The sequence below is a fragment of the Lepisosteus oculatus genome, chromosome 17 (assembly GCF_040954835.1).
Source record: "Lepisosteus oculatus isolate fLepOcu1 chromosome 17, fLepOcu1.hap2, whole genome shotgun sequence".
NCBI classification, from domain to species: domain Eukaryota; kingdom Metazoa; phylum Chordata; class Actinopteri; order Semionotiformes; family Lepisosteidae; genus Lepisosteus; species Lepisosteus oculatus.
In genome coordinates, this window is record NC_090712.1 from 17,216,263 (window position 1) to 17,240,860 (window position 24,598).

The 24,598-nt window shown below is 41.2% G+C and overlaps 1 protein-coding gene across 9 annotated transcripts in view; it reads left to right on the forward strand.

Annotated features, from left to right (window-relative positions):
- The window catches only part of birc6 (baculoviral IAP repeat containing 6), a 110,977-nt gene extending 88,150 nt beyond the window's left edge, over positions 1 to 22,827 (forward strand). For all 9 annotated transcript variants that reach the window (XM_015362782.2, XM_069179939.1, XM_015362783.2 and 6 more), the window contains exons 66-74: positions 6,437 to 6,647; positions 8,349 to 8,494; positions 10,656 to 10,766; positions 11,121 to 11,338; positions 12,502 to 12,663; positions 13,252 to 13,329; positions 16,991 to 17,179; positions 21,102 to 21,236; positions 22,126 to 22,827. In XM_015362782.2, coding sequence (XP_015218268.2) covers positions 6,437 to 6,647; positions 8,349 to 8,494; positions 10,656 to 10,766; positions 11,121 to 11,338; positions 12,502 to 12,663; positions 13,252 to 13,329; positions 16,991 to 17,179; positions 21,102 to 21,236; positions 22,126 to 22,305 — 1,430 coding nt within the window. In that variant the 3' untranslated portion in view covers positions 22,306 to 22,827. The remainder of the gene's footprint in view (positions 1 to 6,436; positions 6,648 to 8,348; positions 8,495 to 10,655; positions 10,767 to 11,120; positions 11,339 to 12,501; positions 12,664 to 13,251; positions 13,330 to 16,990; positions 17,180 to 21,101; positions 21,237 to 22,125) is intronic.
- The last annotated feature ends 1,771 nt before the right edge of the window (positions 22,828 to 24,598 follow it).

The window sequence follows — 24,598 nt, forward strand, 5'->3', positions numbered from 1 at the left end:
GTTTTCTTTTTTACAGCTGCCTATGTAAAGAAGAAGGTAACAGTGTTCTGACTGCATTCGGCACCACAAGCCCTGAGTAGCTGAGCACGTGGCAGTCTGTTCTTTCCGTACCCGTCTGCCCTCTCAGAGAAGAGTGGGATATGCTTGCCTTGGTTCATGCCAGAAAGGCTGCTGAGATGGATCTCTGCCAAGAATTTTTTTTTTTCCCAGTGACTAATTAGAACATCAGGCGGCAAACGAGAGGAGGCCGTTCAGTCAATCATGCTTGCTCGGTTCTGTTTCACTGTACCAGTGGTTGTCAGACTGCATGGTGTCCCCCTTGGGAGGCTATATCAAATATCATGGGCGTTATGAGAAGCTTATGAGGAAGAAATCTATTTTGCACAATGCTACTGGTATTGCACAGCACTGAATACCTTAAAACTACTCTGGGTATGTTTGTCTCCACGGACCAGTGGCTTATCCTGTGGTGTTTGTGTACTGATGCATCAAATCCAAATTCTCGCGGCAATAATATTCACCTGTGACTCCGAAAACCGATGTCAACATTGGTGAAAGTAAGGCCATATTTTTGCACATCAACCATTTTTCTGGGAGGTCGTCTGAACCTTCCTTCAAAATTGCAGACTGTACTTTGATTTCCTGCTCTTGCAAAATTGAGGAAAGGGCAGCGAGTGCATTAAAACAAAATATGCCAGATGTTAATAATAAACAGTATCATATGTGGGAAAAGAACTTCGTTGGGTCAAGCTAAGCAGCACTTTTTCAGACTTCAAGTCCAGTCAAATTAAAGGCATTCCCACTCTGTCAAACCCTGGGACTGGGGGCACTGAGGCAGTGGTACTAACCAACACTATCCCTGTCAGTGTATTCAGTAAAAACACAATAAATCAGCTCCACAGAAAATGTTGCATTTCTACCGAGGTAATGACTGTTAGTGCATTTTAAGGGTGAAAGGAAGAACAGCAGGTTTTTGATTATACCCTGAAGCTGCTCATTATGGATTTCTGAGCCTGGTGTTTAGTACCGGAAAACCTGCTTTCCCCTGACTTTAATAGTTGGAAATTGATCTAGGAATTTAGGTATTCTTTTTAAAAGGTATTGTTTTCTGTGAAATTATACATTTTTCTTTTTTTAGATGAACATTGAGGTTTGAACCGGATGACACAAGTGGGAACTATGTGGAAGTGTATTTGAAAGCGAGAATAGGGGGCACTTTACCCAAAGGCTTGTGGGGGTGTGGAACAGGGAGCCACCCAGCCATGTTGAAGCCAATAATTGGAATGAGATCCTTGGATCAATTAGCTGATAACAGACTCAGTGGGCTGAATGGCCTCTTTTCTTTTGTAACTTTTCTTGTGTTAATGAATTTCTTGGTTTTAAAACAAATTCTGATCTCTCCACTCTTACTTCTGCTGCATATTCAGTCTGAAACAATGTGCACATTATCTGTGAAAGCACAGGTGCCATTTCTTGATTTTTGTGTGGATAGCTATACTTATGGATATTTGAATACTGTATGTACAGTATGGGTATTATGATGTGGGCAATTTTAATCAATTTATCACAACATCTGTGATTAGTTTAGTCAACCTGATTATGGAACTGTTAAAGTGCTTCACCTTTGTTAACATGTTTAGTCTTTGAGGAGGATTACATGTAAAATGTGTTAGAACAGTTTCCTATCTTGCATTAGTAAAGATGAGAGGCTTTCGCTGAGTTCGTGGGTTTATCACCCATTTAGAAAAATAATCATTCGCAGCCCGTTTAGTAAGCTGCGCAATTCTAATAATTGCAAATTATACTTCCTCACTTTTATCCATCGTCTCCTGGGTTTTATGTGGAGGTGCTGGATCACAGGGAAGGGGGAAAGTACACACTGACATGAGTCAGTGATCACCTCGTTGCACAGGGAATTGGTTTTCCCTGCATTATGACTGTCAACATTATGCTAGGGAAGATATTGCCGTCCACACTGTTGGCTGTCTGATATCACTTGAAGCTTCCAGAGTAACAACTTACTTCCCGTCTGTACTGTGGAGCTGACTTGCAAATGGCAGTGATCCTTGTATCAGGATGTTAGGAGCGCATTGATATAGAACAGAAGTAAGTGGTAAACAGCATAAATCAACTTGGCAGAGCAGTGCTAGGCTGTGGAGACTCTGGTCAGAACACAAGCAGTAGAAAGGAGGCCCCATCGAGGCAGCATGTCATCATGTCTTCACCACCGCTCTCTGGAAAAGCAACATTCGTCACTGGAATCTGTTGAAAAGGGAAGGATTTTCTCTGTGATACACAGGCCTGATACATCAACGTGCCATCCCATTGTCTTTTACTAAGGACCTTTGCAGGTTAGCCTTCTAAGATCGTGACAGCTTAAGTGAACTGTCTTGACAATGGAAAGTCTAGGGCTGTACGCCATGGTTATATATAGTCTAAAACGTGAAATATTTGATTGGTCTTATAAGACCAAAAGGAATTACAGTTAATAGATAGGTAGAATTTAAACTCTTAATTTGCCTTTGTTAAATCATTCTTGTTCACGAAGACCATGTTGCCATTAAGAGTGCTTTTAGTCATAAATTGTCAGTTAACTTGCCAATATCAAGGGAAAGAAAGGCTTAGATTCCTGCTGCATATGTTCTACATGTCTAGTGTTGATGAAAATTATAATTTAAGTTCCCAGTAACGCATGCTAAGTTTAGTGGTATTGGCGTTCTTATCCAATTAAGCTGTACTGAGGATGTTAAATGATATGGAAAAAGAATTCAGTGCTTCTCAATATTACCTATTTAATGGACCATTAGATCTAGCTATTCTTGGACTGAGTGTTTTAGGATATCATAGGGAGGCAAAAAATCGTTAAGAACATCAGACTGATCTTGCAATCACCCTGCTTTTAAAAGAGGTATGTTCATTAACAGCTGCCGTTAATTTATTGTGTAAAGTCAGTGCCATTTATTATTGATGTTCCTGTTTTACTGTTGTTCAAAAGACGACGGGCATGATTGTGTAAATCTTCCAGTAATGTATGCAAAAGTGTTACTCTAAAGCCTTCTCTCATTGAAGGGTCATAAGCCTTAGGTTCAGTTTTTCAAACTGCAAATAACTGTAGCTTTAATAGAAGAAAAAATCTCTGGGAGGACAGTTTCAGATTTGAGTTGAACAAGCAGTGGTTCCCTTTGTACAGGAGTGCACAGCAGAAGATAATTCTCTCCTTAGCTCAGCTGGGTTCTTGGAGTAGCTGTGCTGGGATTCTGCTCCACTAGGGACCCAGGCTTTCGCAGGGCAGTCGGGGTGGAAGAGAGTCCACATGCCATCCTTGTTGATGATGACCATTATAAACTGAATAAGATTCAGCCTCTTCAGTAGAGTGTCCCACTGTACATTGCAGAATCAAGCTGTAAACAACCAGAAAGGTTCAAGTGTACATTATCAGCTTTGATTTTGTTTTAACCCTTGCAATGTCAGCTTCCTGACAGACCAATCTGGTACTCTTTAAAGAGTCTGGAAGGGTTCCTGGATACTGGGCCATTTCAAACATTTACTGAGGCAGTGACACTATATAGAGTAGATACAGAGAAGTTGTAACAGGTGTTGACAGCCTTCTTGGTAATACTTGGCATGCTATGTGCGTACTGCATGTCCACACATATGTGCGTGAGAAACGATCATTAAAATCATTTTATGACATTTAAAGCCACCAGGAAAATTGTTTAGGTGATGGAAACGGGTTGTCTGTGTCTCTTAGTCAAACAGCATAGATTTGATGACCTTTTCCATTTTAAGCTAGTCCCACTCTGTAAAAGCAAAGCTGCCACCCTACAGCAGATGATGCCCTTAGACAGCACAGACATTGAACTACCATGTCAAATTATTTTTTGTTGCATTGTCAGTGTACATCTTTGAACTTCAAGTAGGGAAAAAAAAAGGTCTACAGTCGTTAGAAACATCTGTTGTATCCACAAACAAGACATTGTGCTTTAAAGTCATCCTTCTGCTTTTCAACAACCATTTTATTTCAAAATCCATTCTTTTCCCTTTTTTGGAGTTATATTTTCTATGCAATTGAAAAATAATGTTTTTTAAATTCTGCCAACTGTGCAGGGAATCAGATGGTATTTCCTGGCAAACATGATTTAGAAAGCACAATAAGTGATGGGCTGAGATGAGAACATGAGAAAAAGATTTCAGGAATGCGTCATATGAAAACTGTTCTTCTGCAGTTTGCTGTTGCTGCCCAAGATAATCAACTTTCTATGTCCTTGGTGGTGGCTGGACTTTGGGAATGGGGCCTGGGACAGTATATCAGTGCTTTCTCTTTCTCTCAGTGCTCTCTCACCCTTGGAAGTGAATTCCTAATATTTCGCATGTCTCACAAAGCAACAGAGCGTGCTGTGCATCACACACCCACAACAAGCTTCTCTTGCTTGTTTGTGCGGCTGCCTCTGTGACCTGCATTTTATTGTCTTGTTTGGGAAAGAGGGAACAAGACCACATGGCATAGATATGCTGTCCAGCTACAGAATTGATGGCCCATTCATGGCGTCAGGGCCATAAGATTAATTATCTTTTAAACTGCGTGGCCCCACAGTAGTCATCTCCCACATCTGAGTTCTTTATTTTTCCTGTCCTTTCTCTCTTTTTTTCCGGTGTATTTATGGTTCTGCACCATAGCATTGTGTCTTGCAGTCCTGTTCAATTAATATTTGAGTTTTCGAATACTGGTGGAGTTGGCGTAGCTTAGTTTCAGTGTGTATGTGCACAATTCATCACTAGCCAGCCTGCTTATTTCAGTGTGACAGAAAAAGACTAGCTTTTAGTTCATTTATTTAAAGGCTGTTTTTATTTTGTTGCTTGAAGGAGTGTCCAGGGGTAGAACTGTTAGCGTGGAAGGGAAGGTCACATCTATAATTTATCCTCTTCTGCTAGATCCATCATTTACACAGTTTTGAAATCTTCATTCCCTACATTTTTCTTTTCTTGTCCAGGATTAAAAATCGATGTAAGTTCCTTAGGATATTTTTACATTTAGGATATTATTCAAGTAAGCTACATGTGCAGTGATCTGTTTGGGTTCACTGCCGTAAATACATTACCACATTCTGCTCAGGTACACATTGCACACTTTTCTGAGATGTTGCTTTCCTAATCCTGATGAATTGTAACCTTTTTATGTTACAAATGTTTTTTCCTCCCACGGACTCGTCTTCTGTAAGTTGCAATACTGGGTTAAATAAATAACAGTAAATGGCCAAAGTGACCGTGTGGGAGAATGTAAAGTCTGACATTGAGAATATCCAGCCCACAATTCTGCTGGAAAGCACTTCTCCAGACGTGCCTGCCCCAGTCCCAAGCAGACCCAGCTGAGACGGATTAAGAGCAGATGCGGTCAGACATGTTGCAGCATCAGTCATAAATGTTACTGTCATTTTGCAGTAATTGCCCAAATGTATTCAGTTTATAAGGAGTTTAAAGGCTTCCTTGGTTTCTCAAGGAGAGGGAAACAGTGATTGGAATACAGATTAAAGGGGAGGTTGGGGTATTGTGGAGATGTACCTAACCTTCTGCTGAAATCCTAATATAAATGTAAAGCAAGCAGGTGAAGCTTACAGAATTGTAACTAAGGAACACATCTTGGTTTATTGTACCACTTTGCTCCTCTTTAGAGCTTCTCAGCTGTTACAAAATCCAGCATCTGTGTAGGGAGCTAGTGTTCCATGAATTGGAAAAAATGACCTGGGTTTTTAGACTTCGATAACTTGACAAAGTCTGCTTGAAGCAGGTGCTGATGCTTGTGTGCTCCGTTTGTAAAAAGCAAGGAGATGTCAGATGGGGCATTGTTGATTCGATTTCTGACCGACCCAAACTGCAAACAACGTACAAAATAGACAGGGACTGTCTTGTGGTATCAGGTAAAATAGTCTGGTGTGGATTGCAAATGCATCAGAAACAAGATAAGGGAAATTAGGGAACCTTAATGTGCATTTTCTTAAATAGTCCGTGCCTGGCCAGGTAAAGTTACAAGTCTTAATCACTGATATGTGCAATATACAAAGTAGGCAGTAACTTGGTTTTTAGGTTCATTTCAGTGGTGTTTTAGTGATCATTTATTCCACAGAGCTGGTTGTTACATAATCATCTAACTTTACAACATTCAGCGTCTTACTTCCCCCTGTTGAGGAACAGCACCGACCGGCCATGGCTGTGCCGGCTCCCTCTTTCTAAGGTCTGCATGTTCGAAACGAATTTCTCATCAAGAAATGTAGAGGGAAATAGACATATGGCATGTGGTCACGTGTGGCAACAGCTGCGCCATCTTTACTTAAGCAAGCCGTGCTCCGTAGTTCCTCCGCAGCGGGTGGGTTGAGAGCTGAGTGTCTACCGCCGGACGCTGCCGGCTCCTGACGTGGCCTGTGCTGTGCTCTCGTGGCAGTGCTGGACATGGCGAGGCACGTGCCCCTGTACCGGGCCCTGCTGGAGCTGCTGCGGGCCGTCTCCACCTGCACCGCCCTGGTGCCGCTGCTGCTGCCGCTGTCCGGGGAGCCGGGCGAGGAGGAGGAGGAGCACTCCGGGAGCCCCACCTCGGTGGGGATGCTGCTGGCCAAGATGAAGACCTGCGTGGACACCTACACCAACAGGCTCAGGTCAGATACCGCCCACCCTGTCTCAAGCCTAATAAGCCACTTCACTGCTGCACTATTTCGGTTACCCTAAAAATCTTACAGTCAAGTCCTGTCCTTGTGCCCTTTTTAGAATTACCCAGAGCCAGTCTGTGGTTTAGTGAAGTCAGTATTTAGCATTTGGGCTTATTTTCAGCATTTAATTAACATTCTAGTGGCCATAGCTCATTTTTCCACGAGTTTCTCCCAAGTTTCTCATGTCTGCATACCTTTGTCACCCAACGTGCTGGGAGTTCAGCTGTAATCATTCTGAATCATTAAAGGAATAATCACCATGAGGTTCAATGGACTGTGTGCGCAGTGCTAAATACTGGAAAGAAGCTGACAGTGAAGTGTGCTGGTGTCTCATTAAAATGTCATTATTTAATCAATATTCTTCTTGTGTTACTCTAACATTTCCACACCTTTTCAGATGGACAGTAAGACGGTCTCTTTTAATTAAATTGGTGCTAAATTTGCAATGATGCAATCTGTGGATACAGTTCGCATTCTTACTCACAATTGAAACAACCCACTTAACGGTCTTTGAATAACATTCCTCCCCCCCCCTTAAACCCACTGGGAAAATACTGTTGGACCATGGTAATTTATTAGTTTTAAGCTGTCCAAGCCCTGTAATATCTCAATGTCACTTATGCTAAAATTACTCAGTACCGATGCATTTATGTAGTTGACATTGAACTATTTTTTGTAAAAGCCCGATTGAAATATTAATTACATACATTTGCTATTTGTTTAATGTAATGTAACTTCTACATAATCTCAAAAACTACTTCTTAAACTTGAACCATTCTTTTACTCTATGCTTTGCCTTATGCGTAGCCTCTGTTTACGTATTGTTTTTGACCTCACTCTTGCTGATTCTGATATCTTCTTTCAGTGGTGCTTTTACATTTACTCTTTTTTTCTGTCTTTGAATCTTGAGTTACTTTAAGATCTCTGCAGAACATTCTCTTCGTTTTGATTTTTAAGTTATTTTCTCTGAACCATTTACAACATTTTCCTAAACTTGAACTTATTAGAGGAATTTTTTAAACCTTTCAAATGGTTTTTAAGTGTAACTATTTGATTTGCACCTGTTTGGTACTTGGGAACTGTGTCTTGCTTCTTACTAGTGTGCTGGCCTTGAATTGTAAACTATCATTTTAGATTCAACTTTAGAAATTTGCAGCATACAAAGGTATCCATACACAGAGTACACACCATATTAAGGTCATAATTTTTACCATCACAAGCAGTTTCAATAATGAAAATGTAAACATTAATTGGCATGAATTACTAGTCAGATCAAAAGATTTCAGTTATAGAATCATATATTTTGTGAATAATGTAAACTACTGTGAAAGGCTTGAAGCTTCATTCAAAAAATGTGTGAAGGTCTTTCAGAGATTGGTTTCATTAGAGATTTTTTAGCATTTGTTTGGGAAAGGGTTGTAGTTAAATGATAAAATAATAAGAGAACTTTACAGGAATTTTGCAATTGGAAAGTTGTAGAGCAGCAGTTTTAGGACCCGAACCTACAGTCATCTGAAACTTGTTTTTGTGGGTCATGAGTTCTTCCTAATGGGTTCTCTCACATGACAGTTCAGAGCAATTTCCAGCGGCCAGCAATTTGCTTAAGGTTATTTCTTCTGTGCACAATAGTGATGTTACTCTTTCTTACAGGTCTAAAAAAGATAAAAGCAAAGGGGTTGTGAAAGCAGAAGCGTCAGACCCTGAGCCAGAAGGCCTTACTCTTCTGGTACCGGACATCCAGAAGACAGCAGAGATTGTTTACGCTGCTACTACCAGCCTGAGGCAGGCACATCAAGGTGCAGAGCTCGCCGAGTCCTGATTTATCCATGATCTTGTCATTCAGAGCCTTTTCTTCAAGCCCTTCGTAGAGCTCATGATTCATAATAAAGCATTTCTGGGAATCTGATCGAAGCAGAGGAGTGGGTATTGCTTTATTATCTCACTTCAGAACCAGAAGAACTCGATTGTCTTGATTAGATGATAATGATGAGGTTTTACCAGAAGCATTGGTAAGAAAGAACAGTGCAGTTGATCACTGAACAGGACAGTGGCCATTGTGTTTATTATTTAGCACTTCATGGTCTCACTTAGAAAAAACAGTAAGAAGTGCTCAAATATGGTAGGAGTGCTTCCTTTTAACAATAATTTAGAGTTAATTTAAAAAGTTGTCATTATTGTGCAGTAATTATAGCATGACTTAAGACCGAAAAGGTCACTCTGCTTGAAAGTACCTCTGTTGAATGTACTCATGTAGAAGGAGTATTCCAACATTAGGTTGTCAAATTGTTATACAAGAAACGTTTACAGTACCATGACTCAAGAGTTCAATTGAAAAAAGTAGTGTGGTGAAACTACAACAAATACACAAAAAACTTTAAAAATTGCATTTAGTTATTTTAAGATATGCAGGATTAAGGTACAAGGTTAATACAGGTGAATTAAAATACCTAGATGGAAATGTTTAGTACCGTTAAATATTTGTTGAAGTTTCTATGCTGAAACCAGCTTGACTCTGTTTGTTTTTATTAAAAGCAAACCAATTTTCTTTAAGCATGTAATATTTTTAATTGTTTGATATTCATAATCAGTCTTTCTTTGTAACATAATGAGCAACGTGCACAGAGCTCGAAACCAGACTAAAGTCTTAATTAATAAAAGACACCTTACAGTATAATCAATTGTGTGTCTAATAATCTGCTGAAACAAATGCACTGTTGAAGGTGACAGTATATACCTTTGGCTCTGTAGCCAGATTACCAGGTCGTCAATGCAGTGCTGCAAGCCCAGGTGTCCCATTACTACCAGGGAATAAAGAGCAGCTCATTGATGAGTGTGTGCTGTTGGATTCAAACGTCTTGCCCTCCCCCTGCACTACATACATTATCAGTTTCCTCCCTTGCTTTGCAGTCGTTTGTAACACAGAGCCCCTCAGTGGCAAGTAAGTAAATGTTGGGGATTGCTGCGATACAAAACCACATATCCATATGCCAGCACTTGAGGTGCAAAATCCATATCATAAGTGTAAGCTGACTTGTGGTGAACTTCCCTCCTGAGAGATGCTTCACTAGTATGAGCACATCTTCACAGTGTGGTGGCCGGCTGAATAATTGACACATCTGGTACATAGTTTATGACTGTGCAAAATTATATTGAAATCCATCAATGCATAATGTGCTGCAAAAAAATAATCTATTGATCAATGTTATGTATCTCTCGTTATAGCGGCAGACCAATTAAATGCACCAATAACCTGATAAGGAGAACCTCTCTGCTGGGCACAATAGTAGATAAACGGCTAGAATGACCTTCCATTAGAAAGACTAATCTAGTCAAAATAAAGTGGATAATTTGAATTACTTTTAGAAAAGAACACATCTTGTTGTTTTGTGGTGTATTCAGTTGTGCCAGGTTTAAGCAGCATTTTCTCTGAGGTTGGCCATGACATTGGTATCAAATAAATGTGCTTTGTTGGGTTTAAACAAAATGGTTTGAAAAGAGGCTTTACAGCAGCACATTATTTAATTGCATTATCTGTGACTAGCAACACCGTTTCACTGTAATAGGAAGCATCCAAATTGAAACAGATGATTTGTTAAATGATTTACAAATAAGCTTGTAAAGTAAATTAGTACTGTATTCATATATTTCCCTTAAATAAGACTGTAAGGTGCACTCAATTATAGTGAGTGCACTATATGAACCACAGCTCTTGTGCTGAAGCTGTGGTTTTATGTGGATATTGCAGATTGCAGCATCATCTCAAGACTGAATGCATAAAGCTTATAATCAAGAGGAAGACTTTGAACCCATCCAGCTCATCGGGTTGCTAGTAACTAATTGATCTAGGGACCTAGCCGTTTCTTGAAAGACGCCAACTGTATCGACCACCACAGCGTCACCCAGTTGTTTACAATGTCTGTCTCTAATGGTTTTGGTTGGACTTGTTTTTTATAACAGAGAAAAAGCTGGCAGAATCTTCCAAGAAAACAGCTGCCAGACCTAAGCCGCTCTCAGTTCTGCGTTCCCTGGAGGAAAAATATGTTGCTGCCATGAAGAAACTGCAGTTTGGTAAGTGGCGAACAACTGTGGGAAATGTCCCCGTCCCCCACGGCTGGCGTTGTTCTGATCCTCCACAGCTTTAGAAGTGTCAGGATTCCGGATTCCCTCTGAAAATCTGGCGCTGCACGGATCGGCTGCCAGACCATCGCGAGCTGCTACATCTGTCGTTTGTCATTCACGCGTCGGCTTGATTGCAGGATTCCGAGCTGCCGCCCGCTCTTGAATTTGCAGGCAGGAGAGGTTTCAAGTAATTGGATTAACAAGGGATCAGGAACCAAGGGCAGTGAGGAAAGACAGTCCTTGATGAATGCACAAGCCAAGCACAACCTTTTTTTTTGTTTTGTCTTGTTTTTTGTTTTCCAGACACCTTTGAGATGGTTTCTGAGGACGAGGACGGCAAGCTAGTGTTCAAAGTGAATTACCATTACATGTCTCAGGTGAAGAACGCCAGCGACGCCAACAGTGCTGCCCGTGCCCGCCGCCTCGCGCAGGAAGCCGTCACCCTCTCCACCTCCCTGCCGCTCTCCTCTTCCTCCAGCGTCTTCGTGAGGTGTGACGAGGAGAGGCTGGACATAATGAAGGTAAAGGCCCTGGACTTCTCAGCCTTTCTAAAATCATGAGCCGTGTCTGCTGAATCCTGAATATATGAACACGTCTGGTACACAGTTTGACTGTGCAAAATGATATTGAAATCCATCAATACATAATGTGCTACATATCAGAAAAAAATAATATATTGATCAGTTTTATATATCGCTATTTGATTATAGCGGTAGACCAATTAAATGCACCATTAATTTAATAAGCAGGACCTCTCTGTTGGACACAATAGTAGATAAACAGCTAGAAAGACCTTCCATTAAAAAGACTAATCTAGTCAAAATAAAACAGAGGCGGCTGGCCTGCTGTTGAATAGTGTCTGCCACTCCTTTTTAGCCAAAACGGTGTAGGTGACTCTTGCTTTGCAATGCGAAATCAAACATATGCATTACAGTCACATACAGCCTTTCTAAACATGCACATGTAGTTTGTGAGTCCTGGAAGCCCAAAACCGACAGGTTAAAACAGAAACTGTCCTCCAAGATTTCAGTTTGGGTGGTGTGGTGGAGCAGCTAGCATTGCTGCCTTGCAGTCCTGGGGCCTCGGGTTTCCTTCCATCTGCATGAAGTTTGTACTGCATGTTCTCCCCATGTTTGAGCGGTTTTCCCCCAAGCGCTCTGCTTTCCTCTCGCAGCCTAAAGACACATTAATAGGTTAACTGGCTTCTGGGAAAGTATCAGTGTGTGTTCTGAGATGGGCTGGCGTCCCGCCTTGTGCCTATTGCTTACCAAGACCATGTAAGAAAAGGGATGAATGATCTCAGTATGAGTTATTATTCAGAACTATACTATATACCAAAGACAATGTAAAATGTTTCCTTCTATAATTATTTGGTAGATTGCAGGGCTGAGGAAAGACTGCAGCTGATAAAGGGTGTTAAGGGTATTAGTATGAGATTTCTTGTAATTTGTTTCAACTGCAGGGTTTAAATTATGGGTTTAATGGCATTCTGAGTGGCTGTGACCCCACAGGATGATTAATCGAAGAAGAATTAAAATGTGTTTCTTTAACCATAATTAATATTGTCTTGTTTTAATTTGAGAGCCTTTTTGTTAAGAAGGCAGTGACATTGGTTTTTATTCCTGGATTGAAAATTTGCAATGTTAGTGTTCAGCGCGTTTGTTTTCTTTATGTGCTCTTCCAGGTTCTTATCACTGGCCCTGCAGATACCCCTTATGCAAATGGTTGCTTTGAGTTTGATGTGTATTTTCCTCAAGACTACCCAAACTCACCTCCCCTCGTCAACCTGGAGACCACAGGAGGACACAGTGTGCGCTTCAACCCAAATCTCTACAACGACGGAAAAGTAAGTCATGTCGTTCGCCACACATCTGAGGCGAGGCTGCGGCCCGTTTCAGTCACACAGTGGCGTGTGAAAGGCGAGGTAGTAGGTTGCATGGGAAAGGCTCCGTTCAGTCTTCCACTTTCCAGACGTCTACTTTCTGGAGGAGCGGTGGCTCTGTGGCTCAGGATCTGTGCCTGTGGCAGGAAGGTTGCGGGTTCAAATCCCACGGCCGGCAGAGGAATCCTACTCCGCTGGGCCCCTGAGCAAGGCCCTTAACCCCAACTGATCCAGGGCTGACCCTGCGCTCTGACCCCCAGCTTCTCTCCCTGTCTGTGTGTCTCATGGAGAGCAAGCTGGGTTACGCGATAAGACAAATTCCTAATACAAAAATGTGGATATGGCCAATAAAGTGATCTGATCTTATCTAGTTTGTGTTGCTTTAGTGCTCCTGACACACAGGGTCATGGATTATTGCCACTGATGTTCCTTTATTTCATGGCTTACAAATCTCACATGGTAGATTTAAGATGACAATGTGGGGGGAAAAAATGACTGTTGCGGTTTCTTTAACGAAAGAATCCTCATGTTTCCCTTTCATTGTGTTTGAAGGTGTGCTTAAGTATTCTCAACACCTGGCATGGGAGACCAGAGGAAAAGTGGAACCCTCAAACCTCAAGCTTTTTACAGGTAAGACAAGTAACTGACACCATGAATTCTGCTTTACGTTGTGTTGGCATTATTACGGTTTTTCAATTCAAATTGTGGATTTACAATGGGGCTTTCATTGAAATGTGATTATTGATATGATAGTAGGTGCAAAAAGATCATACCACAAAGCTACATACAGTATGCATAAATTAAAGGAGAACTCCGTTATGTTGAGTCAACCTAATCAGTAACTATCCACACAGGGACGGCATCTAGCCTCCATATTGTTTGGTGCAGTATGTCACCATCTTGTTTTCCCCCCACAGACATGTGCTTTCCACACCTAGGCACTATGCCAGGTAGAGCTGCTTCTCAGTCCCATAGCTACAGCTTGGCTGATGGTTACGTTGGTGGGTCTGGTCACTCCAGACCTGCACCAGATTAGCAGTTTAATCCACCGTGACGTGAAGCTTTAATGTGGTACAAACATCAGTGGATGGTTCGGTACAAAAGGGCTTTTTAGTTTTAGATCTGTGGTACGGGATTGTAAAGCTGTGATATCTTTTTGAATTAAGCACTAGATTCACTCTGGCTGTGGTGTCTGGGAAGCTTGTTTATAAGGTTGCATTTATCAGTGTAATAAAGCTATAAATCCTATTGCCCAAGATAGGAGAAATGCACCCGCTGCCTGGAAACAATAGGAACTGTCTTCCCAGTGTTTTTTTATATTGCTATTGTAACATGAATGATTCTCAAATACTGAGTGGCTCAGTTATTCCTGTAAAGCATTTTAAACAAGCAGTTTACTTGGTGTCATCTTTTTATCATAATTAAGCAGTTGATTAAACTGAAATCATACTGGCACTTGGTTGTCATCCCATTTTCCTCATTGTTTTAGTAAACTATAATTGATCAGGGATAAAAAAACAACATTGTTTTATTTTATGATCATTGAGTAATACTGTACCTAGCAATCTGTAACTTGGCCTTTTTTAAGAAATGAAACTAGAGCTTTTATTTGGGCTTACTTGCAAGGAGCAAGTTTGCAAGACAAAATCTGTGTTAGAGGCCCTACTGAAGTAAGACTTAATGTTTGTTGTGGTTCCTGAGAGCAATTCAAATGAGCACAGAACCTTGGCATGATAACATGGCATGGGCACTGAACCTACCATCCATCTGTGGACAGCATTTGCTACAACAAAGAGAAGGAAATATACAGTCAATATGAGATTTTAACTTGTCTCTGCATTGAGTAAATTGTAAAAATATTTTACTACATTGTTTTTCTCCTAGTATATTTATACCAATATTTCAAAGCATTTGAAGGCAGAATAACTGGACAGTGGTGTCATTAAAATGTGTTTATTACTGGATTAAAGAGCAGATTACAGTCCCATCTATAACAGGGGTCTCAAATGTGATTCCTGCCTTGGCTTCTGATTCTTGTTCCAGTCACATTCTCTGTTACATAGCTGGTGTAGTTATTTAATTTGCTGTATAATTGCATTACTTTTAACCAGGCTCTGAGGAGATTTATAGATAACTGTACCTGAAGTGAATGCCTTGTGTTATCAACTGTGAAAGACTTTACGAAAAATCCTATATATGTCCAATTTAGAAAATAATTTGGTTGTTTAATTGTCTGCTTGAGTTGGAACACAGAGAAGAGCAACACAAGGACCCGATCCAAGACATCTGAGGTTTTAAGCCTTAAAATGTACACACATATTAGGTACATGAACTGAAAGGCATATAGTGTTTAGCATTGTAAACACATGACAAAAATCTATCCATGTAAAATCAGTGACAGTAATATTTGTCCTGTGATCTGCATTTATTTGATCATGCTTGCAAGAATGAGGAGGTTTGTTTTTTAATCTGTGAGTATCAGCAGCTCTTTGATGGGTCTCTTGCAGTAAAACGGTTTGACTGCAGCAAATCTATATACGTTTATCTTTTTTCATGGGTGAAATCAAGCTGTTCACCTTGCAGGGGGCAGTAGAAGTTATCTTTAGAAGCATTTAAAAGCAGTAGTGAAGGACAAGCTGTTCCCTAGGAGCTGGACGTATCTGACAACAACACATAAGTTGTAAGAAGAGAAACAGCTTAGAATGTTCTGCCGATTAACAGAATAGAGTGAGATGCTGAGAAACGACTGAGAAATCTAAGTGACACTGTAGTCACTCCCTCGTGTTGTTGTGGGCATTTTAGTTGAATATGTCTGCACTATATTATAACAAGGATGGCAATATACTCGGAAAAATGCACTTAATAAGCATTTAAATTAACTGTAATGTTATGCAAGAGGTTGATATTACTGTATGCTGCAGGGAAACAATACTGTAGATGTACAGTTTGAGTCAACAATGAAAGAATTATGCAATAAAAGAAAAAAATAAGAAGTAGCTAACATTACAACCAGTGTGTTTAGTGCAAAGGCATTTTTCTAGTCTATATCAATATTAGGACAAATGTACATCATGTGGCATTAGCTGAATTGTTCATTTCTGAATTATTGCAGAAAGCAGTGGAAACTAGGCAGTGAGCTCTATAATGCTTCGCAGCTGCTTGGCCTACTCACTATTGTGCATTTTCGACATCCTTGTCACATCCTGCATGTCTGTGTTTTGGTTTTATCAATCTGTGTGCGATGCCAGCTTCGCTCAGGGGGTCAAGACGTCGCTGGTATCGTCGAACCATCTGCACATCCCCCAATGGCGTCCGCACGCGCTGCAGGAGCCTCGGTACTGCTCTTGCTTCTGGTATCACCTCTAGCCCCAGAGCAGCTCTGTCCTTCACCCAGCACTTTCCATTAAATGCTACTTTTGTCCGACCCCAGCGATCCGGTGTCTGTAAACACAGGATCTCTTAGCACACGCGCTCTGATGAACAGACGTTCATCCGCGGCTCATTGTTCACTGGCTGTCGGTAAACGTGTAGTCCGTCGCCTGGGATAACATTGTGAGCTAGATATAAAAGTAATGCAGCAGTGATATTCACCTTGGAACACAAAAACTGTTTTTTCGGCCTATGGGATGTTTCTTTTAATTTGTCCCAGTAGCTTCTTCGATGTTCTTCTTCACATTCTTCTTCACATGTTCTTCGATGATGTTGGCTTACAAAACATAAAGGCAGTCGTGCTGTAGCTACTCAGAAAATATATTTCCGAGTAGTCAGGACCTCGGTTTTACATCTCATCCAAAGGACAGCGCCTTTTTTCTTACAGTGCACTGTCCACATCACTATACTGGGACATTAGGACCCACACAGGCTGCAGGGTGAGCACCCCATACTAGTCCCACTAACACCTCTTCCAGCAGCAACCTTAGATTTTTCCAGGACTCTCCCATCGAGGTACTGGCCAGGCTCACACCCGCTGAGCTTCAGTGGGCTGCCAGTTGTGAGTTGCAGGGTGATATTGTAGCTCCTGGCTGTGTCCCATTTCTCTGTGCTTTGCACTATGGATGGATGGAGGCAAGTCACTAACCAGTCTAATTTGCAGTGCCAATATCAATTCTCTGATATTCTTGTTGGCTTTGATGTCGTCGTTTTTTCACAGACATTTTTGATTTGCAGGTCTTGTTGAAAGAAAACCCCAGTTTGATGAAGACGGGCCGTACACCTTCGTCTCATTTTCCTTTCCCCGGTGAAACAGCGATCGGGCCGCTGACGCGCTGTGACTTGTGCTCCCTGCCCGCAGGTTCTGGTGTCGGTGCAGTCTCTCATCCTTGTGGCAGAGCCGTATTTCAACGAGCCCGGGTACGAGCGCTCACGGGGCACACCGAGTGGCACGCAGAGCTCCAGGGAGTACGATGGCAACATCCGGCAGGCGACGGTGAAGTGGGCCATGCTGGAGCAGCTTCGCAGCCCCTCCCCGTGCTTTAAAGAGGTACCCAGTGTCTCGGCTTGCCTTCCTGGGCATGGGGGGGCGGGGCAGGGCTCAGCTGGGCTGAAGAAGGGCTGAAATATCTGGCAACAAACCCATTTCGGCACGTCAGGTCCAATATAATAGTAGAACACTTCACTTTATGTACTGCCTTTCAGATCTCAAGCCCCTGGGCAATAACTAAAAAGGACAAATGAATGAAAGTTACAAAGCAGGTACAGAAGTTCAAATGAATGTTTTATGCCATCTATGATATTAGATATTAGTTACTTTTACCAATTAATACATTTGCTAATGTTATTATACATATATTCAAAATCGTGTTTTGAGAATTATGATTTACTTATCACAGAATTCTAAATTATTAAAAACGTATAATTTATATGTTTAAACAATGTTTAAGTGCCAGCTTTACTTGCTAGAATTGTAATGGTTTGTAATAAAAGGAAACAAGTGTCTCCTGCGTGTATTGAACAAAATAGTGAATGACAGGCTAGTCAATCATGAAGCCCTTAGATATTAATATTCAACAAGTCTGTCTGCTGTACACTTAATTTTGTAGCCTGACTGTATCCTTCAGATCTAGTCGTCTTTTGCTGTCTCTTTCTGCGTCTCTGTATGATTTCCTCTTGTCCTTGACACGGGATAATGTAGACAGATTGTGATCTGTTCCTTTCCCAGCCTCAAAAAGAGCAATATTTCTAATGGTTTTCACAAGGAAGGCGACGCGTAGCTTGACTCGCTGCGCTGATGGGGAATATGCTGGAGCAAGATAAATTCCAGTGTAGTTAGTCTCTGAGAGGTGTAATCACTCAACAGAGAGCAGATAACTCTCATCCTAAACCCTCTCCATTTGCCTGCTACTGATGAAAATGTAATTGAAATTGTGGTTGAATGCTTTAAGTACTGAGGTCTTAATTGAAATGCGCTCTTATAAGTTTTAGAATTGCACATTCTCATCATCTAAGCTTTGACACAGTGCAGTCTCTGTCATGGATGTCCTTATTATTATTTTATTATTAATATTATTATTATTATTATTATTGAGACCTTTCCAATAAAAACGACAATAAAAAGCAAAAGAAAAATTAAACAAGCCCATACATGTTTATATAGATAGAATATAGGGCTATATACCGATACAGGCCGTGGTAAAAAGCTGAGTTCGAGTTCAGTTTTGAAAAGGTTTAAGGAATTGGAATCGTAGAGAACTGGGTAGGGGCATTCCATAACAGTGGAGCAGCGTCAGGAAGGGCACAGTTTCCGAAGTCCAGGATTTAGCCCTGGATACACTGAGCAAAGGACCAGCCTCAGGAACGGCAGCTATTCATATGGACGGCATCTGGAGATCTGCTTTCATTTGCACATTAGTGCACAGTGGGTCTCACATTTTATACCTGCTGGCAGAAAAATTAAATAATGAAAGAAAGATCTTACAATAGCCAAATTAGAACTGAAACTGTTGTGTTAGTTTCCGTTATTTATTTAGTGTGTTGAAAGATTCTTGCAATTTAGTGCCGTTTCTGCGGACGCTTTCTATTTCTACATTGGCACTCTTCATTACCATAACACTACAAATATTTTTTTGTGTGGGATGTATGTTTTCCTAGTACTGAACTATTTATATAATTTTTTAAAGGTCAGCATGGATTGAATTATTAGTTATGAAGAAGAAATTTCCTGGACATAAATACAGATGCCTTAAAGATTCCAGATCCTTTTTCTTTGGGCCAAACTGCTTGGTTTGCCAAACATACTTTTCTCAGCTCTGACTGAAATCTAGAAAGAAAGGTGCATTTTGTCAATTTACTTCAGTTTATTTTGGTGAACAAGGCTCATCTGTATCCTCACTTCATTTCCATTGTTGTGTGTTCTATTTAGGCTTTTAAGCCATAGGATAGCTTTGACAGTAAATCTTAACTAAGTCAATTAAGAAGCCAGGCGTGTTCAGATTAGTGTTCTTGTCTCCCTGACATTGCCCCCTTGAAGCATTAGGGAATTTGAATTAAGAAGTCAGAAACCATTACTGCATGTGGTCAATGAGTGTACTCCTACAGCTGTAAAAGCTGTGCTTAAGAAGCAGCTAGAATGAAATATTATGTCAGGCCTCGTATTTCCTAATTGAACACCGTTAACATCCTTAGTTGGACATGCAGTGTTACACTGACTCTTTCTAGCAACATTTCTTGAAGTCATATTGTCCACACTCGGGGTTTACAGATAAGCCAGCATGTTGAAACCCACTCGCCTGCTCTGTTCCCAGAGAGCCTGGGGAAGGACAGGCTCAGGTAACCTCTGCCAAGGCGTCCTCTCCTCGCGGTGCACACTGTGGACACTCTCTCCAGAAACATCTCCAGACATTAGTGTTAAGAAGTGCGGCCTGACCCCATTGTGTTGACGGCTTTGTTGGTCCAGTTATTTTTATTCCATAAAAAATACATCTAAAGGAACTGTCTTGCAGTGCATTATTTTATTGTAGTTTTCTCTGCAATTAAAGTATTAAAGACATAAATCATAGTGGATTCCTAGTATGGTCAGCTCGGTATAAGCACACCTGTAAGGAGAAGTCTTTGGCCCAACAGCTAAAGAAGGATTCTGCCTTGCCAAGTTAAGCTACTGGCTGAAGTGTATTTTGTAAAGCTCTTTCAGAATTTGTAAAGTTATACTCCAGTACAGTCTTTCAGGTGTTTGAAGGTTGTTCTAGATCAAGCTAGTTTGGGAACTAGAAACAGGATTTTTCTTTCACTTCTTTAAATCACACGCCATGGCTCTTGCATCGCAGTTCTTATTACGGTGTTGAATCATGCCGAAGCACAAAGGAAATCGAGGTTATCGGAAGTTTTCACCAAATCCGAGTCAGCTTCAAATCCGGTCTCAGGCCCAGCTAGGTCACGGCCTGATGTTTTCAGGGAGTGCGATATTAACTGACTGCAATAGGAGGAATGAAGGAATGAGTACTAAACTGTAAGTTAAAGTTGCTGAAGGGGAACTGTTTAACAGGCATAACAACACCTGATAAGGTCTTCAATGAGAACATAGAACCTACTGTAATCAGTGTAAAATGAAGAGATTGTTGAACACAGTACACCTAAATCAACTCAAGCCACGTATCCGCATTAAAGCATTTGATAAGATATAATTAAAATTTGATCAAATTAATTTGCAAAAATGGAGAGGTTATACATGATGGCATGATTAGTGTGATTAGCTACTGCTGGAGGAAGGTTTGCTAAGGAGCAGCAAACTGAATATTACTAGAGTGCAGGAACTGTTCCCCGACTTTGTTCAGCTGAGCCAGTGGCTGATTTGTGCTGGCAGATCAATTGGTGCGGCGAGGGCCTACCGTTGGCGAATCAATCCTCCGACTCTACAGAAGCCAGGACCTTGGTGCTGTCTGTGGAGACTGGCAGACTCATCATCGCAGTGATGCGAAAGTGGTGTAAATCACAGGGCCCAGCTGTGGGGGCGAGGGTGTGCAGGAGCCTTTCAGAGATGAGAAGAGACTTGCTCTGACGACACAGCCAGCGGGAAAGGAACAACCAGAAGAAAACATCAAGCTTCTAACTCTAAAGCTTTCTCTCTTGTTAGTCGCCATAAAAGTTTTGCTTTCAGGGCTTTCCATCAAACAGATTTATGTTTTCCCCTTCTCTCTTTTTTCTTCTCTCTCTCTCTCCTTAATGCGGTGTCGAAAAAATTATAAACCTTTCAGGATCGTAGTGCTGCCTGGAGGTTGACGCCAGAGGTGTTAGAAAATTTTCACACAGAATGGGGACTAGCAGCCTAAACAGTCCTGGTACCCAGAAGATTGCATACAACAGCACAGTCGTAAACAGCCATGCCCTCTGAAGAGAAGGCTGTTAATGGGATTTGTGAGGCTTTTGTGGAAGCCAGCTAATTCCCTCTTTCTCTTGCCTCCTCCTCCCAGGTCATACACAAGCATTTCTACCTGAAGAGAGCAGAGGTAATGGCCCAGTGTGAGGAGTGGATCGCCGACATCCAGCAGTACAGCAGTGACAAGCGAGTGGGCAGGACGATGTCTCATCACGCAGCTGCGCTCAAGGTAGGGTCGCTTGACACACAGTAAGGATGCCATCGAGTCATCTTAAAGGCAAAGTTTACACCTACACTTTTCTACAGAATTATACTCTGGTGGCGCTCAAGGTAGTGACACCATCTTTGAAGCCCATGGATGTGTGGAAGTGAAACTAGGAGAGAGGTAGAACAGTTGGCTGTGATCCACTCCCTTTAAAATCTTTGTTAGTTCACGTTTTTATTGTTCAGGATGTGATTTTATCATCTATCGGATTCAGCTGGATGCTGAAAGCGTGCTGGCTGTTGATGTGGCAAGATTGCAAGGTGAATTGAAAAGCATAAATCTTCTTTCCCCTGACCCCCAGTGCTAGGGGGGTTAATTAAGTCTGAATTGGCCACACAGGACAGGTCTCAGTCTTTTATCACCTGTCGAGACAGATTCATGCCCGTGTCGTGTCCTGATGGTCTCGGGAGTCTTGCAGGTATCCCATTCACATGTTACAGTCAAGGGCAGTCTGTTGAATCAGCATTGAAAAGATCTTTTCTGTAATCCGTCAAACTGAGGAATAATAAACAGGACAAATGGCAGTAATATTTTGATCTTCTAATGATGGCGGTGGATTTTATGTGCTGTGAAATGAATAAAAAATGAAACTTTCTCCGGGGAATGGCGCTCAATACTAAGGAGGAGACAAGTGAGAACAGGGACAAAACTAAAAAAAGCACAAATAAGCAAAATCCGATTAGTAAAGAAGATGGAAATATTTCTTGCAATACTGTATTACTCCGGTAGTATATCCATAGCCACTAGAGGCAGGGAGCTGACATTCAAACGCTGGGGTCGCTGAACATCTGTGGGACCTGGGGAGGAGCAGCCCCGGGTGACCGGCCGCGGCCGCGTGTGTTTGTCCCCCCAGCGGCACACGGCGCAGCTGCGGGAGGAGCTGCTGAAGCTGCCCTGTCCCGACGGCCTGGAGCCGGACGGCGAGGAGTTCTCGGAGAAGAGCTCCGCCGCGGAGTCGCCCTCCTGCGAGTCGGACAAGCCGAGCAGCAGCAGCAGCGGGGCGGACTCGCACTGCAGCAACGGGGGGCTGTGAGCCGCGCCCACGGACTTGACGGCTTTCAAGCACAAGCCAAATTTTGTCCATATTTGTATGTAAGAATCTAATTATGTAATAGTTACAGAGGAAAAACGGAACAAAAAAAAACAGACAAAAAAAGCTGACTATGCTATGCCCTTAAGGAAATAGTTTAAATCGAACGATCTTTTATTTCCCTGTAAAAGAGTGTAAACTTTTTTTGTGCTTTTATTTTTCAATTGTGAAATAACCACTGATTGGTATGTTATTAAACTTGTTTATGTATACATAATGACAGATGAAATCACCGATTACATAAGGGAACTACCTTTAGAAAAGAATGTTTACTGAATGTTAATTTTCATTTTGACTGTTAGAGCAAGGACAGTTGTAACCAAGAATATATTGGTCATTCTTTAAGAATACTATTTAAAAAAAAGAACACACTTCAATTTGAGAGATCTTATGGTTGCCCATTTACATTGCTTATTTGATTTCTACAGACTCCTGTAAACATCAATAAAAGCTAAATGGACATTCTTTATTGCTATGATTGATTACTTGTTACCTTTTTATTGCTGGATACATGTTTAATAAGTACATACACTTGTAATTACTGAGTTTGACTATTTAATTTTGCCTATACAGTACTAATTTTAAATGCAAGTTTAATAAATGCAACTTGTTTTATGCGATGTATGAATCTCAGGATGCTTGGATCAGTGGGGTCTGTATATAATGAACAAACTGACTGACATCAATCTTGCTGTGCCTTTCTTGAAGATGTCATTTTAAATTCACTGCGGTCACACCCTAGTAAGATTAAAAAATCTAGTCCTGGAAACCTATACTACTGAAGGTTTTCATTCACTAAAACTGAATTTGTTTGTCTTGCTGTAAATCTTGGAAGGTTTTTACGTGGCATATAAACACAGGGTACACGCAATGCAATTTCATTTTCGAATAGAATAGAACTATAGGACTTTTTCCTTTTTTTGTAAAGAATTGGTTGAAAAATATAATTTAAACCACTGGGACTGAGCACAAGAAGACTAACATCTCAGTCTTCTATAAACCTGCTTAATGGTGTAACGGCAGGTTACCTTTTCTGAGTATTGTAATAGACAAACCTGTTGATTTTAAATACACCTTTTGGCACTGAATTTAATGTTTTTCTTTTTCGTTTGGTCTACCAGTAATTACCTTTGTAAGAACATAATAAAAACTTTTCTATTAAATGGGTTCTTTTCACTATTTAATAGATTTAAAATGACTTTCCTTTCTTCTGTATGTTTTACAGGGAATCTCTGTAGCCATCTAGAACTGATAAGCTGAGAAAATGTTTACTAAGAAATGTTAGTAGTGAATCATCTCAAAGCACACTGTCCCAAAGTCATGTGGCAAGAGGACTAAAAGAAAAACAATTCAGAAATGATCAGAATCTCTAAACCATGTCATCCTTAGAGGGAGGACCTTTTGAGTACTTAAACCATTCAAGGTACTGGTGTGGTGGAGCTGCATAGCTCAGATGTTGCAGGTTCGAGCCCGGGTCATGTCAGGTGTAAAAGATCTAAGTTGTAAATGTGGATTGTCAAGGAAGTCCCAGTGCAATGACTGGATTAACCCTTCACTTTGGATCTGGTCCCTGACCAAAGGATTCCAGGACTCTCAGATGAAGCTTGTTGGAAGTAAAAGGTAAAATCCCGGACTCTATTGCTTATGTGTGTCTTGATCAGCTGCAGACCTGATCGCGCAAGATAAAACCTACGCGTACATATCGTAGTCAACAGGTTCTTCTTCATTTGCTCCATTTGGTGAAAGCATTTACATTTCCCCAATGTAAATTTTAATTGTGGGATTACGGCGGCCAGACATTGTTACAAAGCATGAGCACAAGCTGCGTTTTCAATCCTTTCATAATGTCTTGAATGATTTCTTTTACCAGTCTGTTCAATATTAATAATATGTTCTATATTGATCTTCATCAGCACAATGGCAGCGCACAAAGTGACTGCAAAGTTAGAATTCCACCCAGCGAGCATCTGCAGCTGTGAGACACTTTTGTGACGTCCGACATCTAAATCTAAGTATTTTCATATTCTGACAAAGATATTGAATAAGCATTGCAAATGTGTTTTGGAATCTGTGCTGCTGCAGCAAATGTTACAGCTTCCAAAACACGCTGCATTTTCAGCAAGTGGGCTTCAGTTGGCATGCTGGGCTCAGTTCTAGCCCTGGTAGCCTCCTGTGTGTCATTGGCATTTTCTTCCTGCGCGTTGTCTCCAGGTGCACTAAGATACAGTGTGCCACC